Below are 18,189 nucleotides of genomic sequence, written 5' to 3'. Positions count from 1 at the left end.
CACCTAGATGTAGTCATCTCTAACCTGACACTTGGCCCCTTTCTACTAAAGTTATGTTTTCTTTCTACTTGGTTCCTTGAGGGAGAAGACAGTGTCTGCTTAATATGCTCTTTGTTCATGCCAAAGTGTAAGGGGGTGATAATGTCTGACCACCTAAAACAGGCTTCAAATGCTGGCAGCCAGTCCCACCTGATGTTGGGGGAGAACCAGTCATGGGGACAAGAATGGTATATGTGTCCCCTGCCTGCTGGCCTGACTACCAAAGGATATGAGGCCTCCATCACAAGTTCCAGCCCTGTCTGTCTCCTCCAGGACAAACCCTCCCTGCCTACTGGCTGTCGGGGGCCCATGGAGCCCCTCTAAGCTCCCATCTTGTTGTAGGCTCCTCCACCCCCCTGCACAGCCAGCCCCTGAGCTTCTCGCCTCCTCAGTCCTCCAGGCTCAGCACAGGCCATGCCTGGCACCCACTAAATCACTGATGCCAGTCTCTCCAGGTGCTCTCCTTCAGAGGGGCTGCCAGGATGTCTTTTAGAGTCCATGATTTGGCAAAAAAAAAAAAAAAAAAAAGTTACTTAAGAGTAAAGGGCAGCAGAGGAGAGGAGGCTGAACATATATATATGAGAGTGCACAAGGACCTGAGTTCAAGACCCATTCCCCACCTGCAGGGGGAAAAGTTTTATGAGCAGTGAAGCAGTCCTGCAAATGTCTCTCAGTCTCATTCCCTGTATCCCCCTCCTCTCTCTCTCTTTATTGGATAGGACAGAGAGAAATTGAAAGAGGAGGTGGTGAAGATAGAGAGGGAGAGAGAAAGACCTGCAGAACTGCTTCACGGCTTGAAGAGACACCCCACCCCCCGTAGGTGGGGTGCCAGAGGCTTAAACTGGGATCCTTCTGTGGGCCCTTGTATTTCTTACTAAGTGTGCTTAGCCCAGTGCACCACCACCCAGTCACCCTCCCCTTTCCCTCATAGTTTCTCTCTGTCCTACCAAAATAAAAGAAGGGGGAGGGGGAGTCGGGCAGTAGTGCAGCAGGTAAAGCGCATGTGGCACAAAGCACAAGGACTGGTGTAAGGATCCCGGTTCAAGCCCCCGACTCCCCACCTGTAGGGAAGTCGCTTCACAGGCGGTGAAGCAGGTCTGCAGTTGTCTATCTTTCTCTCCCCCTCTCTGTCTTCCCCTCCTCTCTCCATTTCTCTCTGTCCTATCTAACAACGAGACGACATCAATAACAACAACAATAAAACAACAAGGGCAACAAAAGGGAAAATAAATAAACATTAAAAAAAAAAGAAGGGGGAGGAATGGCCATCAGGAGCAGTGGATTCACTGTGCAGACATCAAGACCCAGTGATAACCCTGGTGGCACTAAAAACAAACAAGCAAACAAACAAACAAATAGTAAAGGATGGAGTTACACGAGCCAGGATGGAGAAAGGACTTCTACCCCACTCTAAGAATCACGATGGGCTTCCAGAAGGCGTCTAAAGATGGTCAGGTGGGGAAAAGAGCATATAGCCACAGGACAAAGGTCTAACAACAGTCTTCCAGGAAATGCCAAGAGAGGAACCTCAGGGGCCAGGCCCCACTCTTGAGCAGCTTTGTTTTGGAAGGAGGAGCAGGATATGATCACCCCTTGGTATCCCCTGGGACATGAGGCCCTGTCTGTGTGTAGCCATGACTCTGTCTCCCCAATAGGCAGCACTCACTGAATAGGTGCTGCAGATGAAGGTGTCCTCTTTGTGGAAGTAGGCGCTGATGATAGGGCAGTTCCCCAAGGCGAAAACCTTTCCGCAGAAGGACTGCAGGCATACGTAGTCAAGCATGTCCCACACACGGATATTCTGGGAGGTGGGAAACGTCTCTTTGAGGATATAGCTGGCACCAAGGTCTTGGGGTGTGAGGCCAAGGCAGGCTGTGCAAGAGCTCTCAGCAGACAGCAAGGCCTCCAGAGCTGTGCTTATGCTGAGGTGAGGACACCAAGGCACAGCTGCACCCTCAGGGTCTCCCTGACCCTCAACGTCTGGGGATGAAGGCCGAGCACACAAGGTGGCCCAGGCCCCAGCTCCTTCTCCAGCCAGCTTCAATCTAACCAGGTGGGACACAGAGATAAACTGCCAACACTATTGCCAGAAAGGCCTGTCTGTCCCCACGGCAGCCCTGCACCAAAGCTGAGGAATTTATCCCTAGAGGTTGCACTGGGAATTCCCAGGGCCCTAAATGTAAGCAAAGGCTTGGAACTAGGCAGACTCTGGTCTAGGCCCTGGGTCTGCACATCACTAAGAGGGTTCAAAGTTTGATCCCCACATGCTGGGAGAGGGGGTGTTTCCTCAGACCCTGAAGTTCTTCAGAAGAAGTAACCCTCAAAGGACTGCCCGAGAGAATCCCAGGCTGTCACAAGTGTAAGAATCCTCTGGGAAAGGCACCTTGGGTAATCCCAGTGCCCTGCCAACTCTTGATTTGCTGAGTCCCAGAAGACACAAACCCTTGGCCATGCAGATGGGATGCTGCCCTAAGCCCAAAGCTGCACAAGATATAAGTGACAGGGATTCCAGGCAGGCAAGCCTGGGGTGTTTGAGAAAGGGCCAGAAAGGCCCTGACAGTGTCAGGGGAATAGGAATGGAGGTGACTCACATGTCTTGTATACCCACTGCATGCCAGGAACCATGCTGCTATTGCCTCCAGTTCTCTTTTAAACCACTTAATAGCCTATTCTTTGGATGAGGGAACCAAAGCTTAGGAGAAAGGAGGACTGTGCCTGGACCCCAGCAGGGCTGCTCAGGGCAAAGCTGTCAGAGGCCAGGGCCCCTCTTGGTGCCCTGACACAACTCCTGCTAAGCCTTGGGCAGGTCTGGGGCAGTGGGCAGGGAGATCATAGACCTTGGGCTGCTGACCATTGCCAGACCCTGGCTGGCCCAGCAAGATCACTGTGCCTAGGGGCAGTATCTTTTCCAGAATGTGCAATAAGGAAGGGATAAGGGCTGCCCTCTTTAAGGGTGGCACCTTGTCCTTGGAGACACTGACGAGGATGTGGCTATTCTTGCTGTTCACGAGGATGTGTGTTACTGACGACTGATGCCCCTTCATCAGCCACACTGGCTTCTTTGAGAAGAAGGGGTTCCATAGACGGATGAAGGAATCATAGCCTCCAGTAACTAGGGAAAAAGGATACAAGTATGAGTCATTGAGGGCTATGTCTGGATGATCTCATAGGGCCAAGTCTTGAGCTTCAGACAGACTAGGTGGGCAGGGGCCATCAGTGTGACCCTTCCCAATGTCCCTCCTGCCATACCCACCCAAGAGCTACCCCAAGTGGAAGCCAGAACAGCAGCAGGGAGGCCAGATAGAAGCAGGACACACCCTGCAGCTCTGCTTCCCCAGAGCCCCACCCCACTAGGGAAAGAGAGAGGCAGGCTGGGAGTATGGATCGACCTGCCAACGCCCATGTTCAGCAGGGAAGCAATTACAAAAGCCAGACCTTCCACCTTCTGCAACCCACAATGACCTTGGGACCATACTCCCAGAGAGTTAAAGAATAGGGAAGCTATCAGGGGAGGGGAGGGGATACAGAGTTCTGGTGGTAGGAATTGTGTGAAGTTGTACCCCTCTTATCCTATGGTTTAATTAAAAAAAAAAAAAGAAGAAGAAGAAGAAGCAGGACACACAGAGCCTTCTCTCAGCTCTGATGACCCCCACACCCCACCTTCTGCCACACCCCAAGCCAGCAGCCACTGTATGACTTGAATATGTCTTACCCAGGAAGTTCTTGTCTGGGCAGTAATCAAAGCAAAGAATCCCTTTTCTTATATTCAGCACCGAAAACCTGCAAGAGCAGAGGGCTCAGACTATGGAGCTGGTAGAGTGGCCTCTGGGGAGCTCTGAGCTGGGGTGAGGGAGGAGCTGGAGACAGGGGCTGCAGGAAGGAGGCTGGAGAGTCTCAGGGCAGAAAGGAACAGCTCTGAGCTGCAATCCTGGACTCACCCAGCAACCAAGTCAGGACATAGCAGGCCATTCATCCTTGAGCCATAGTAACAGCAAGCTATTTGGAGTGAGCACTCCCTTGCCCCTCATCCCCTCACCCTCACCCCTCATCCCTGGAGGTGTCTGCTCACAACTATAACACACCTGCCTCCTTCCAAGAGCAAACTTCGCATGATCTGCTCTTTCGTCTTTGCCTCACCTATATAGGGACAGGCCTTTCCCACTCTTGACTTATCAATAAAGGCAGGGAGGGCAGAGGAGAAGGGGAAAGCTCCTGGGTGCTGTGTTCCTGCTATGTTCTGGTCCCAATGCTCAGTGCTGTCTCCTCAAACAGCCCTAAAATGTCACCAGCCCTGTGCCATGAGGTGGAGACAGAAGGGAGAAGCTAGGGAGCTTGCTCAAAGTCACACAGCTGCAAAGGGGGCCTGGTGGTGAGGCCTCAGGATTCTAAAAAAAAACATAAATGAGAAGAAAAAAGATAAATAGAGAAAAAGCTGAGCAGGAGCAGCCTCAGTGAGGACAAGGAGAAAAACAGGCACTTAGAGAGCCTGTGTTATGGAGCACATCCTGACTGGCTGCTCCCCCTGGCTGCTCCCCTACTCTCCAGCAGCTGAAGCCAGTTCCCTGGGTGTCATCCTGGAGACTCCTCACCTACATGCCCATTGTCCAGATCATGCAGAAAAAGCTTCAAGCTGATCCACTCCATTCTCTTATCCACTCCCCCCTCCCCCCGCCAGCTCTGACCTCCACTTAGTTCAGGTTGACTTCATTTCTATAACCTTCCAGCAGGTTTCTATGTTGTTTTGTTTTGTTCTGTTTTGTTTTTGTTTTGTTTTACCAGAGCACTATTCAGCTCTGGCTTACAGTGGGGAGAACTGAGCCCTGGCCTTTGGTGCCTCAGGCATTAGAGTCTATTTACATATCCATTATGCTATCTCCCCTAGTCTAGCAGGTTTCTCTATCTTCTGGGTGGAACTGGGGCTTCACTCCAGCCCATTGTGTCACTCAGAGAGAGGAGACACCACACCCAAGTTTCCTCCATCACCATAGCACCTCCCATGTGAAAGCAGGACTTAAATGTGGCAGTACAGGCACCCTACCCTCTGAGCTCTCTCTCCAACCCCCAGTAGATTCCTTAACCTCCAATCTTGCTCCCCTCCAATGTGCTCTCTACTCCACAACCACAAGATTCCTCTCAAATCAAAACTGCAGAAAGGATGCATCAAGCCCAAGTACTTCACTTACTGTCAAACCAGATACATCTCCCTCAACCCGTACATGTGCAGTGAACTCTTCTGGAAGAATGATTACAGCAGCATCACTGGAAATTATTTCAAGCTGACCCCCACACTCACTTAGAATATTTTTCACTTGCTCTCATGCCCTTCCAGGATAATCAAAGCCATAGTTATGATGCCCTTAGATTCATGGAGCTTCCCGTCTAGAGGGGAGGGAATAGATCAACAAAGAGAGAAGAGGTGAATGTTTACAAACTGGAGCAAGCCTCACAGGCAGGTAAAAAGCAGGGGCTCGGGCAGAGGAAACAAGGGTATCATGTCTACAAATGGCAGTCAAGAGACAGGGAGCTCAGAGGGACGTGAGGAGGAAGGCCACGGCAAATGGGTTAGGTGGGAGCTGTCACTCGCTACAACTGCATGGTGGTGACACACATGAAAGGAGAAGCAGGCTCAGGAGATAGCACAGTGGATAAAGTGTTGGACTTGCATGCATGAAGTCTTGAGTTTGACCCCTGCATTGCATATACCAGAGTGATGCTCTGGCTCTTTCTCTCTCATTAAACAATAAATAAAATCTTTAGAAAGTTGAAGGAGAAGGGGAAGAGGAGGGAAGCATGGGGATATTGTGGGTTAGTACCTCTACCTCTACCTCTACCCCAGCTCCTTCTGATTCATTGCTGGCTTACCACTAACCACTCACCAAAGAACTCTGTTCATACTCATTTCCTGGCTACCAGGCCCTCAGGTCACACTGCCATGGAGGCTGCAGCTGACCACAGAGGCAGAGTCTGGGGTTAGCAGTGCCAAGTCTCACCTCAGAGGCCATCACCAGAAACTGGTGACAGGTAAGGGGTCAGTCAGTGGTGTCACTTGCAGACTAGTGCACAGATTTCATTCCAACTGCAAGTGGAAGCCTTGCACAAGTGGGCACACATATTCTCCCACCTACCCTAAAATATATTTCAAAGCCCTCCATCTTCACTCCACTGCCTGAGGCCAGGACAGCATAGTCTGCAGCCTGAACAAATGTAACTGCATCCTCACTGCTGCCCCGCTGCCAGTCCTGCCCATGTATAATCTACAGCAACTGCACAGACTCCTACACCCTAGTCAAACCACGCCATTTCTTTATGCCAAACTCTGAGAGCCTTGCCTCTATCTAACTCAAAAAAATGCAAATTGGAACTTGGAAATATTTGGAGAAATACTAGCTTAGACTTGAAACTACCTATAGTAAAGTATTAAACAATTTTTCTTTTATTGTTGTTGTTAAAATGTGTTTATGAAATAGAGAGAGGGTGAGAGAGAGAGAGAGGGAGAAATAGAGAGGAGAGACATCAGAACACTCACAACTTGGTCATATACTGTGCTGAGGATCAAACCTAGGACCTCATACATGGAAAATATGCGCTCTACCTGTTGAACCACTTCCCCAGCCACTAATATGCTATTTTCCCTACTTGTATATGGGTTTGAAATTTTTATACTAAAAATATTTCAAACATACGCACAACAGCATGTGTGGCTGTGAGGAGTAATGCAGAGGCCCTGGGGCACAAGTATGCCTGAAACCCCCTTTTACAGACTTGGAAACTGAGGCTCATGAAGACAAGGTAATTCACATGCACACCTTCATTCAGAAAGCTTTTTTTTTCTGACTACCTTCATACACAACATGCTGATTTCTGTGCAGAGTTTTCTGTATAAATTGGTAGATAAAAGACTACTAAAAAGAGAGAGAGAAAGAGAGAGAGAGAGGACTACTGCATTCTATTTTTGATGTTGGCTCCAATGTCAAAATGATTAAAAGGACTCCATAGGGGGTCGGGGGTAGCGCAGCGGGTTAAGTGCACATGGTACAAAGCGTAAAGACCAGCATAAGGATCCCGGTTCGAGTCCCTGGCTCCCCACCTGCAGGGGGTAGCCTCACAAGCTGTGAAGCAGGTCTGCAGGTCTCTATCTTTCTCTCCCCCTCTCTGTCTTCCCCTCTCTCCATTTCTCTATGTCCTATTCAACAATAAAGACATCAGTAGCAACAACAACAATAATAATAATAACAATGATAAAACAACAAGGGCAACAAAAGGGAAAAAATAGCCTCCAGCAGACTGGTAGTATGGATTGACCTGTCAACGCCCATGTTCAGTGGGGAAGCAATTACAGAAGCCAGACCTTCCACCTTCTGCATCCCACAATGACCTTGGGTCCATACTCCCAGAGAGTTAAAGAATAGAAAAGCTATCAGGGGAGGGGATGGGATACGGAGTTCTGGTGGTGGGAATTGTGTGGAGTTGTACCGCCCTTATCCTGTGGATTTGGCAGTGTTTCCTTTTTATTAATAAAATTTTTAAAAAAGAAAGAAAGAAAGGAAGGAAGGAAGGAAGGAAGAAAGAAAGAAAAATACCCTCCAGGAACAGTGGATTCGTGCTGTAGGCATCAAGCCCCAGCAGTAACCCTGGAGGCAAAAATAAATAAACAAATAAATAAATAAGACTCCATAGAAGTACTTCCCTCTCTCTCTCTCTCTCTCTCTCTCTCACACACACACACACACACACACACATTGTAACTATGGCTGGTGTCTAATGTCAACTAGATTTACAGTGGTCATCATCTCATAAGGTATACAAATATCAAATTTCTATGCCATATACCTGATAAGCATCAAGTCTACAACCTAAAAAAGACCTGTTGTAGAGTAGGGGAGATATCATAATGGTAATGCAAAAAAGACTCTCATGCCTGAGGCTCTGAGGTTCCAGGTTCAATCCCCTGTACCACCATAAGCCAGAGCTGAGCAGTTTTCTGAGAAAAAAAAAAAAAAGAAGAAGAAGACCTTGTTCCTATTCTAACTTACCACCCTACTGTCACCCCATGGGACACAAAGCACTTCCTTGGACCAGGCATAACTTGCAGGGCACTACAGGGCCCCCAGGAAATGCCACAGTCCCAAGGCAGGCTTTCTCTAGGCAGGAATGCCCACATGTGACTGATAGAAAAACAGCCCTCCCCAGGGCACCATCAGCACCACCACCTTTACACCCCAACATCAGTGGGAAGGGGGTGCTCCTTACTTGGGATTCTCAATGTTTTTGGATGGCAATACTGTCAGCACCAGAGAAGATTCCTTAACAGTAGAACAGGAGGCCACCAGGTTCATCTGGGGGATGAACTTGACCTGTTCACACCAGTTGGAATGGAGAGCCTGGGAAGAGAGTGTCAGTGCTAGGAGACCCAATATAAGGACAGCCTTCTGGTCTGCTTCCATTTCCAGGATGTGGCTGGTGGAAGGAGCTTGAGGAGACCAGGGACCGCTAAGTCCAATGCCTTTCCAGTGACCACAGCTCAGATAAAGAAATATGATTCCCCCTGACCTAGTCAAGGTCCTGTGAATATCACCTGTGAATAAAAAGGATTAACAGCACTCAAGTTTGCTGTCATATAAACTCCTGCTTTGTCCAAGCAATACTGCAGCAGCACATTCCGACTAGATATTTGATGATTTCAGATTTGATGTATACTTAATACCTAACCTGGGGTCCGGTAGTGGCACATTTGGTTGAGTGCACACAATACAGTGCACAAGGATCAGAGTTCAAGCCCCCAGTCCCCACCTGCAGGGAGAAGTTTCATAAGCAATGAAGCAGGGCTACAGGAGTCTGTCTATCTCTATGTTCCCTCTGGATTTCTCTGTGTTTCTATCCAAAATAAAATAAAATAAAATAAAAATAGTAAGTCTTTAAAAAAAAAACTACATGATGGCAGAGCACCCACTGGTGGTTGTATTACTGTGTAGAAAACTGGGAAATATTATGCATGCACAAACTATTGTAGTGAAAAGCATTAATCCCCCAATAAAAAAATTAAAAAAAAAAAACCCAGCACCTGGAAGATTTTGTATCCAGTGAAGTTATCTATAAACTATTCAAGCATGGATATGGGCCAGTGGCAAAAGCACCCAGGATGCAACAGCCCCTGGTTAATTGGCTCTGGATATGGCTATGGAGAATCAGTAACTTACTGAGACAGTGACAGCCTAGATGCTGAGTTAAATATAGAGCCAATTCCTGCTTCATGTATCCTAAAGCTGTTTTACTGAGGTTCCACTGTTTGTCCTACTTCCTGCAGAATCAACAACTTTTTTTTTTTTTAGTTTGCTTGTTTGACCAGAGCACTGCTCAGCTTTGGCTTATGGTGGTACAGGGGACTGAACCTGGGACTTTGGAGCCTCAAGCATGAGTCTGTTTGCATAACCATTATGCTATCTACCCCAGCCCTCAATTCCTTTATAAGCTGGAATACTTGATGTATTGTAAAACTTGCTATAAAAGAGTTCTGGCTTTAAGGGGATATGGAGACACCCTCAGGCCTCTCTTAGAGCACATAACTTACATCTCTCTGAGTCTGTCTTTGGGAGTCCTGTACCATCTGCCCTGACAATGCAACATCCTATTATTATTGCCCTATCCCAAGGCAGAAGAAAGGTTAGATTCAAACCTGCCTTATCCACGATCCTGCCAACCACTGGAAGCCCACCACCGGAAGCCTACCACAAGTGAGCTGGTGTCCTTAGGACTCTTTTGTTCATGGGACATAGCATAAGAATACTACCTGTTGTGACTGAGGCAACAAGAGGCTGAGCCAAATGGAAGCTTCTGGGTTCTTTATCTCTAGTTCAGTGATCAGGCCCAAGGCCTAACCTCCCAATCCAAAGATTTTCCTCTCCAGGATGAAACTGGAGGATGTGAGTTGAAGGGGTCAGGTGTATTATCTCACCCGGTATCCACCATGTGAAGGCGCTGAACCCAAGGAACTGAATGGAAACAAGGACACACAGAAACTCGGTGAGAAAAGCAAAGACCAGGTAAGATTCCCAGACAAGACAAGAAGGAAGAAATACCAGTGTAAGAGAGGGTACTAGGGCCATAATGATTCCTATCTGTTTAGAAATAAACATGTGGGGGCCTTGGACCACTCAACTAAGTATTCCATTCATTCACTGTTCAACAAATGTATGGGGAGTCCAGGCTCTGCAGACAGCACAGAGAGCACAATCCACTCAGTGCCTGTCCTCATGGAGCTGTCAATCTCTTAGAGGATGAAAGGATTAGAAACCAGTGGATGGATGGCACAAAGTTGGGAGGTGAAAAGTGTGATACTGTCATTTCTGGCACCACACTCCTAAACAGTCTTGGGCTTCTTAAGCAATAAGAACCATGAAGGTGGGGAGCTGGGCAGTAGCAGATGGCGCAAAGTCCAAGGACCAGCATAAGGATCCCAGTTCAAGCCCCCAGCTCTCCACCTGCAAGGGGTCACTTCACAAGCAGTGAAGTAGGTCTGCAGGTGTCTATCTCTCTCTCCTCCTGTCTGTCTTCCATCCTCTCTCGATTTCTCTCTGTCCTATCCAACAACAACAATAACAACTACAACAAGTGCAACAATAAGGGCAACAAAATGGGAAAAATGTCCTCCAGGAGCAGTAGATTCATTGTGCTGGCACTGAGCCCCAGCGATAACCCTGAAGACAAAAAAAAGAAAAAAAAAAACCTATGAAGGTGACAGGTGGCTGCTGGGGAAACTAAGTGCACAATCAGAGGCTGGAACTTTCAGTCTTACTTCCTTGACCTAGCTGGTGTGGAGAGATACCTGGGCACTGAACCATCAATGGCCAATGGTGAGATCATCCAGCTTATAGAAACCCAAGAGGACAGAATCTGAAGAGCTTTCAGGTGGATGGCAACTGGCAGTGGAGGTAGCATGGCTCACTCCAAGTTGGGACTGGAGGGTCACAGCCCTGCCCATGTAGCTTACCTGATGTAACTCTCCTACCTGGCTACTCCTGAGTTATATTCTTTGATAATGGCCCAGTGAGCTAAGGAGGAAATGTTTGAATTCAGAGCTGCTCTAGCAGTTATTCAACCCAAGGAGGAGGTTGTCAGGACCTCTGGTGTACATCCAAAAGCACAGGTGACAACTGGATTTGAAAACGGTTTCTGAAGCAGGTGTGGGGTGGGGCCTGCACAAGTGAAATCTGATGCTGTCTTCAGGAAAACAATGTCAGAACTGAATTAAGTTGTACAACACCCAGCTTGTGCTAGGGAGTTGCTTTGGTGGCATGGAACACACACATACACACACACACACACACACACACACACACCCCACAATGAAGGAATCCTATAAGCACTGCAAGGTGAAAGCAAACAGGCAGAGGTAGGTGGCAGGCTGCTCTAGGTCATTAGCTTAGGGAGCCAGGAGCAAGATGAGTCTCCAGATTGGGGGGGGTGGCAGGGCAGGAAGCAGAATAACACATATTCAGGCCCTGAGGTGAGAAATAGCTTAGTGTTTTCAGCAAAGAGCAAGGCCAGTTGTGTCTCTGTAGCATAGTGAATAAGCAGGGAGAAGGGCAGAAAACAAGACCAGGAGCAATCCAGAGGCCAGATCACCTCCTGTTCTGGTGGTCATGGAAAAGGATTTGAACATAGTAAGAAGTTACTGGGGAGGCTTTGAGGGACATGCCCATATCTATACCTCCTAACTCCTCTGGCTGCTGAATAGAGAAAGCGAGTGGAGAAACAGTTCAAAGTCACTGCAGCTATGCAAGAAAGAGATGCTGTGGGCTGGAATCAGAACTGGGCAATGAAGGCAGGGAAAGACCAGCCACAACCCAGGTCCAGATACAGATCTGCAGAAACTGTGCAAAGGGTCCCAACAGCTGGCTCGACTCCATTCCCAGATACCACATGCCACAGTCTAAGATTAACCCAGGAAATAAATTCACTTTCTACATTTATTTCTGAGTGGTTCATATGTACATACAGTTGCCATGGTAACAGATCAAGGAAACATAGCACTTACCTTCAGTCGATAACTTCTATATACAGTAGTAGACTTCTCATTCAAGAGCTTCCGCACAGAAACAGTGATCCAGTGGCTGTGATCTGGTAGGGAAGAAAAAGCAAGATCCACAATTCTGCTCTCCCCCTTTACCAGAGAAGCAAATCCTGGAGAGACACCATAAATTGAACTGCAACTCCTATTGTCTCAAAAGGCTTTTCCCCTGAAGCTCTCATAGGGGGAGGGGAGGGGGAAGTGGGGAGTTTCTCTGGGCTGAAAACACCCAGACAATAGACCCTGGTAGATCACCACAGCTGCCTACAGTACTCCGATCGATCGATCGGTTCACAGCAGAAATGGAGCAGATGTGGAGGCTCCTTACTCTACCTTAATGACTACAGTTAAATGAATTGACTCTCCAGGGAGCTCCAATTTGACAAGATACTAGGTGTTGTTCCTCTGAAAGCAACTGTTTGGGAGCTTGCCTTCAAGCTTCAAACTTCATGCTCCCCCTTGTCCAGAAAACACGAGCTCCAAGAAAGAGAAACTACACACATGCATCATGAAACAAACACCAAACCAAACACAGCCCGGAGGCGCTGAATCTCCTGATGCTGAAACCACCCTGGTACATGCTGAGCAGTTTTGACACAGGCAGGTGGAGCCAGTGGTGAGAGGGACACCTTCAGAACAAGGTTTAAGGAGATAGATCAGCAGGTCGCATGTAAAACAGAAACGAGAGGGGAGTGCCAGGAAGCTGCTATAGAGCTGTCACACCAGACATGCATGCCTGACATTCCAGTGGCCCAGATTCAGTACCTGGCACTGTCATGTGCCTGAGCAGACCATGTTCTGGTCTCTTTCTTCCTTTTTGCCACTAGGGTCATGGCTAAAGTTTAGTGCTTGCAGAACTCTACAGCTCCCAGTGGCCACTTTATTATTTTACTCTAGAGGGAGGGGAAGAAGGCAAGACACCGCAAAATGGCCCTATAACTCATGAAGCTCCCCCCTGCACACATTCCCATGTGGTGTCCTGGGGCCCAAAACCAGGTCCTTGCACATGGTAATGTATACACTCTACCAGGTGAGTCACCTGCTGGCCCCCTCATCCCCCACCTCTGGCTCACTCATGAAAATGAATGTTTTTTTGGTTTTTTTTTTTAAAGAATGATCTGGGGAGCTTATGCAAAGTTACGGCTGCACAGACACCAGCCCCATTTTGTAGAAGCAAGAGGAAGTTTGTAATGAAGTCTTAGGAAAGCAGAACATTTCTGGAGTCTCTATAGTGAGGCAGGTGGTGCGTGAGCAGCGAGACTGCACTAGGCATGTGTGTGCCCACCTGCCTCTCCTGCTAGGCTGGGGTTGTCTGGAGGGGAGACAGACATACTAAGTACTTCCCTCTGAGCTCTCTTTCCACTACCGTAGAGCACAGTCATGAATCGAGTGAGATCACCATTTCAGTCAGGGAGCTGAGGCACACAGTGGTGCAGCAATGGAGTCCAGGCCTGTCCCACTCCTCCCAAGCAGACTTGTCATTGGACCCAGCTCACCTTCAAGTTTTTTTTTTAATTTCTTTATTGGGGAATTAGTGGTTTACAGTCAACAGTGAAATACAATAGTTTGTACATGCATAACATTTCCACATAACAATACAACCCCCACTGGTCCTCCTCTGCCATCATGTTCCAGGACCTGAACCCTCTCCTCCACCCCAGAGTCTTTTACTTTGGTGCAATACACCAACTCCAGTCCAAGTTCTGCCCAGTGTTCCCTTTTGTTCTTGTTTTTCATCTCTATGAGTGAAATCATCCCATATTCCTCCTTTTGCTTCTGACTTATCTCACTTAACATGATTTCTTCAAGCTCCATCCAAGATGGTGAATTCACCATTTTTAATAGATGAGTAGTACTCCATTGTGTACATATATACCACAACTTACTCAACCACTCATCTGTTGTTGGACACCTGGGTTGTTTCCAGGTTTTAACTACTACAAATTGCTCCCAAAGTAATGCAAGTTTTGTCTTGTTCTCAGGTGATCCTCCTTGCTATTGTGAAACACAGCTGCTACTTCTCTCAGTAACAGTGTTTCTATGAGCCTGGGGGCTCACATCTGCCCCCAGCTTTTAGTTAGTATGTGGCATAGGAAGATTCCCACAGACACTCCTCTGAATCTCCACTCCCCACTCAGTACAAAGACCACCAACATCACATGTCAGGTCCCTGGCAAGACAGAGTGAAAAGGCCAGGACAGTCACCAACGGCAGAAGCTAGTGAGATGAGACCCAAACAGAATCCATTTTTTTGTCCAGCAAGCTGGGCATGAGATAGCAGTGAGGCCTAGGAAACCCAGCAGTCAGTCCTTAGCAGTGACTAAGGAGGAGTCACTCTGTTATCTGGCTGGAGGGGGAGGCAGCACCCCTGTGGGCTGAGGGCTCATCTAGAAGGGTGAGGAGGGGCCTAGAAGGCTGGCTCCTATACAGGGTCCCAGCCAATGAGTCCCTGACAGCTTCAGGCCCTGGAGCCTGGGGACCTAGTGTCCCTTGGCAGAGCAGCCCCAAACCACATCTTTGAGCATTATAAAGTCAGTAGGGATAAGTCTAGCAAGTAGCTGAGGGGCTGACTGCCTGCCTCAGATCCCAGCCACCAGGTCCACTTCTCTCCCCTTCTTAATGGGCTGTGACAACACTTGCTCCTGGCAGTGAGTGTGCCTCCAGCACTCTGGCACAGGAATGCTCAGTGAATGTCACTGTGTCTGTGCACATTTGTGTGACACCCATTTTCCTCCAGGTCCTACATAGCCTGCCTCAGGGCACCTCTCTGCCCCCACTCCCCCAGCCACCCAGAGGCAGCTCACAAGTAGCCAAGGAAGGCAGAGCCCTCCTCACAAGCACGAAGCAAGAGAGCACCCCAAGGGGACAATGAATTCCCCAGAGTTACACAGCTCAGCATGGATCCATCTATCTGAGAGGGTCCTGCCCCACCCACCCCCAGCCCTCTCACACCTGCATAACCTCCGACCTATAAGGAAACTTCCCTTCTACCCTCAGTGGGGGAGAAGTGATAGCAGGAAGAGGATAAGGGGGTTCTGAACTCAAGCTCTATCAGGTCCCAGAGAGAGAAGATGAAAAGGGGAGAGAGATTTGGGTAAAGTAATTGGGTTATGTGTAGCTTAGAGGAGAAGAGAGGATTGGACCTGAAAGAAAAAGGGGACAATCATGTACAAATGTAGACAGATAGCTGTAGAGATGACAGTTAACCCATGTGTGCAACCTTGAGAGAAGTGCGGTGATCTGCAGTGGAAGGATCAGGGACTCTGAACTCTAGTGGTGGGAACTTTGTGGAATTGTACTCCTGTTGACATGTAATTTTGTAAATTAATATTGAATCACTAATAAAAAATAAAAAGAAACTTCCCTTCTCCTCAGCCCCCTCCATCTCCTGCTGTCACCCCTCACCCCACCTCCCAGAACCCACTATGAGCTGGAAGAGCGGGGCTTCCCAGGGTGGGAGGGGTTGGGAGAGAGGAGGGCAGCTTGGGGGAGAGCCATCTCCCCCCCAGCCCCCAGAGTCTTAGCTACCCCATATTGAAGACTTGGGGAGAATCCGGGGGTTGAACAGCCCATGGTTCACATCTTCGGAGGTAAATACAATGACGTTGCCTTTGGTGTCCCCAAAGCAGAATGCACCTTTGTGATAGTCAGACCTGAGGGGAGATGGAGGCAGAGGCAGCCATGGAGACATCTGTGTAAATCCCACTTCTATCCTCCACCCCTCCCAGCCTCTGAAGCCTTTCTTCTACCTTGTGGGAAAGAGTGGTTCTCATACAGCTTTCCCAGCTTTGCTGTTGACATTTGCCAACCTGACAAGTATGTCCCCAGCTTCCCAGACCATCAGTGACCCAGGTCCAAAAGAAACCAATGTTTTTCAAACCAAAATAAATAAACCTCCAGGGAGTCGGGCGGTAGTGCAGCAGGTTAAGTACACGTGGTGCAAAGCGCAAGGACGGGTGTAAAGATCCCGGTTCGAGCCCCCGGCTCCCCACCTGCAGGGGGGTCGCTTCATAGGCAGTGAAGCAGGTCTGCAGGTGTCTGTCTTTCTCTCCCCCTCTCTGTCTTCCCCTCCACTCTCCATTTCTCTCTGTCCTATCCAACAACGATGACATCAACAACAATAACTACAACAACAATAAAAACAAGGGCAACAAAATAAATAAATAAATACTTAAAGAAAACTTAATAAATAAACCTCCAGTCCTCCAGCTGCTCTTTGTCAAGGCAGGTCTCCCGGTGGAGAGTGACATTATCAGAGTTCCCAGACATGGTGGGACTAGCCCCTGCCAGGGTGGGATGGCTGATTTGGTGGGAGGGAGAGGAAGAGGGGGGATGGCAACTCTATGGTCTGAGTGAAGATGAGGAGTAAGCCCCCACATGCTTGGGGGGAAGATGACACAGGCACACCGAGTGGGAATCTTTCCAGGGCTGTCTCCAGAGGGGCTCTGTAGGGGTCCCCACTCCCTGAGTGATATGGTTGTGCCCAGCCCTGTGCCCATCTCCCCAGGGACTCACCAGTAGTCCATGACCAGCACACAGTTGTCTAGGTCAGTGAAGGTGAAGGCCCGGACACACCTGTAGTTACTAACATCAAAAAACTCTGGGGAAGAGATGGGGGAAAGCAGGTCTGAAATAAAAGCCACAGCCCTGGTCTCTGGGGTTACTGACCACTCCCAAAGGAATTGAGACAGAGCTCCCCAAGCAAAAAATGCAGAGCTTCCCATGGCTGAGAATGGTCCTGGGCCACCCCATGACACTCACCTATTTTCTGGTCAGTAGATGAAATCGCAATCAGATTCATGCTGTGGAGACACACCATGTCGACAACCCACATCTGCTGGCTATGGATCTGCTGGCTAAGCTGTGCAGGGGAGGGCAGAGGAGACCTGGGTTGGGGCCTTGCCCAGGAGGAGTGTGACTGTGAAAGTTTCTCCTAAATAAACCAGGACCACCACCAACTACTAGCCATGGGGCCTTGGGGAGGATCTCTAAGCACACCTATAAAGTGGATTAGAGGACACCCACAATCCCTTTGTAGAGCAGCTCAGTGCACTCATCAAGGTCTTGGGTGACCATAGCTTGTGACTGGATCTCTCTGCAAGTCGCGCCGGTAAAAGTATTCATACATGCTTGGAAGAAGCGCAGGCAAGGCTGGGGGCTCCACACTGCTGTGACAGCACCAAGACAGAGACAGGGCGGGGGGAGAGGGGGCTCGTGACCCATACCCAGATACTCCTCAGACACCATGAACTGTGGACATGCCATAAAGAACAGTCACCAGGACCTATGTTAAGTAGCAGAGCAGAAAGCAGTAATACAGAGTGCTACCATATATGTGTATGCACAGACTACCCATTTAAGAGGGCCCCACATGGCAGCTGCCTCCAGGGAGAGGATCTGGGGTCTAGAAGAGGGTGACTGGCTGCCCACACTTGGCTCCTTGGTATGTCTGAATCTTTCCTCCCCAGCTTTATTATTATATAGTGAGTGTGTGGTGTCTTACTCATTTTGTTGGTGTATTTTATCTGACTCATGTTTACTGTCTTTAAGCACCACCTGGTCAAAGTGGTTTATTGAGATATCTGCCTGCCAGACTGTGACAAAAATGAAGGAATCATGACAGGCTCCTCATGCCCTGGTGCCGACCTCGCCTAACACTCAGGCAGACAGAATTGGAGCTGGCACTCCTCTGCCAAGAGCAAAGGCATGTCAGCAGAAATGAACTTCTATGTCCAGGGAAAAGGGGAGGCCAGCCTTCCAGGCCTGGGATTGAAGAGGATGGGAGGTGAGCTGGGGTGGCCAGCTGGGGCATCTGTGTTTCACTCCCTGAGGCTCAGAACTGAAGGAACCGAGGCAGAGAGCAACAGGATCTGAAAAGGGAGCAGAGCTCACTCTCAGCTTGTGGTCTAAACAGCATGCATTTGTAGTGCCAGAAGCTGGGCCTGCTGGCAGCTCCTGTAAGTGAATATTCAGAGGGGGTAGAGGTGACTGGGCAGGAGGCTCCTCAGCTAAAGCACAGGGCTCAAATGTGTGAAGGTTATGGGTTCAGTCCCTGTCACTGCACATAGGAGAGTGAGGTATGA

General features: G+C 48.8%; 1 protein-coding gene across 1 annotated transcript in view; it reads right to left on the bottom strand.

Moving 5' to 3' along the window:
- The window catches only part of EFCAB8 (EF-hand calcium binding domain 8), a 93,508-nt gene that overhangs the window by 47,461 nt on the left and 27,858 nt on the right, over positions 1-18,189 (bottom strand). The window contains exons 7-14 of the mRNA XM_060188422.1: positions 16,868-16,967; positions 16,622-16,706; positions 15,635-15,759; positions 12,074-12,156; positions 8,290-8,420; positions 3,752-3,819; positions 3,000-3,151; positions 1,706-1,840 (exon numbers count right to left, since the gene is read on the bottom strand). Coding sequence (XP_060044405.1) covers positions 1,706-1,840; positions 3,000-3,151; positions 3,752-3,819; positions 8,290-8,420; positions 12,074-12,156; positions 15,635-15,759; positions 16,622-16,706; positions 16,868-16,967 — 879 coding nt within the window. The remainder of the gene's footprint in view (positions 1-1,705; positions 1,841-2,999; positions 3,152-3,751; positions 3,820-8,289; positions 8,421-12,073; positions 12,157-15,634; positions 15,760-16,621; positions 16,707-16,867; positions 16,968-18,189) is intronic.

Source organism: Erinaceus europaeus, chromosome 1 (assembly GCF_950295315.1).
Source record: "Erinaceus europaeus chromosome 1, mEriEur2.1, whole genome shotgun sequence".
NCBI lineage: Eukaryota > Metazoa > Chordata > Mammalia > Eulipotyphla > Erinaceidae > Erinaceus > Erinaceus europaeus.
The sequence above is the reverse complement of the archived record's forward strand: the minus strand, read 5'-3'. Positions and strand labels throughout refer to the sequence as shown.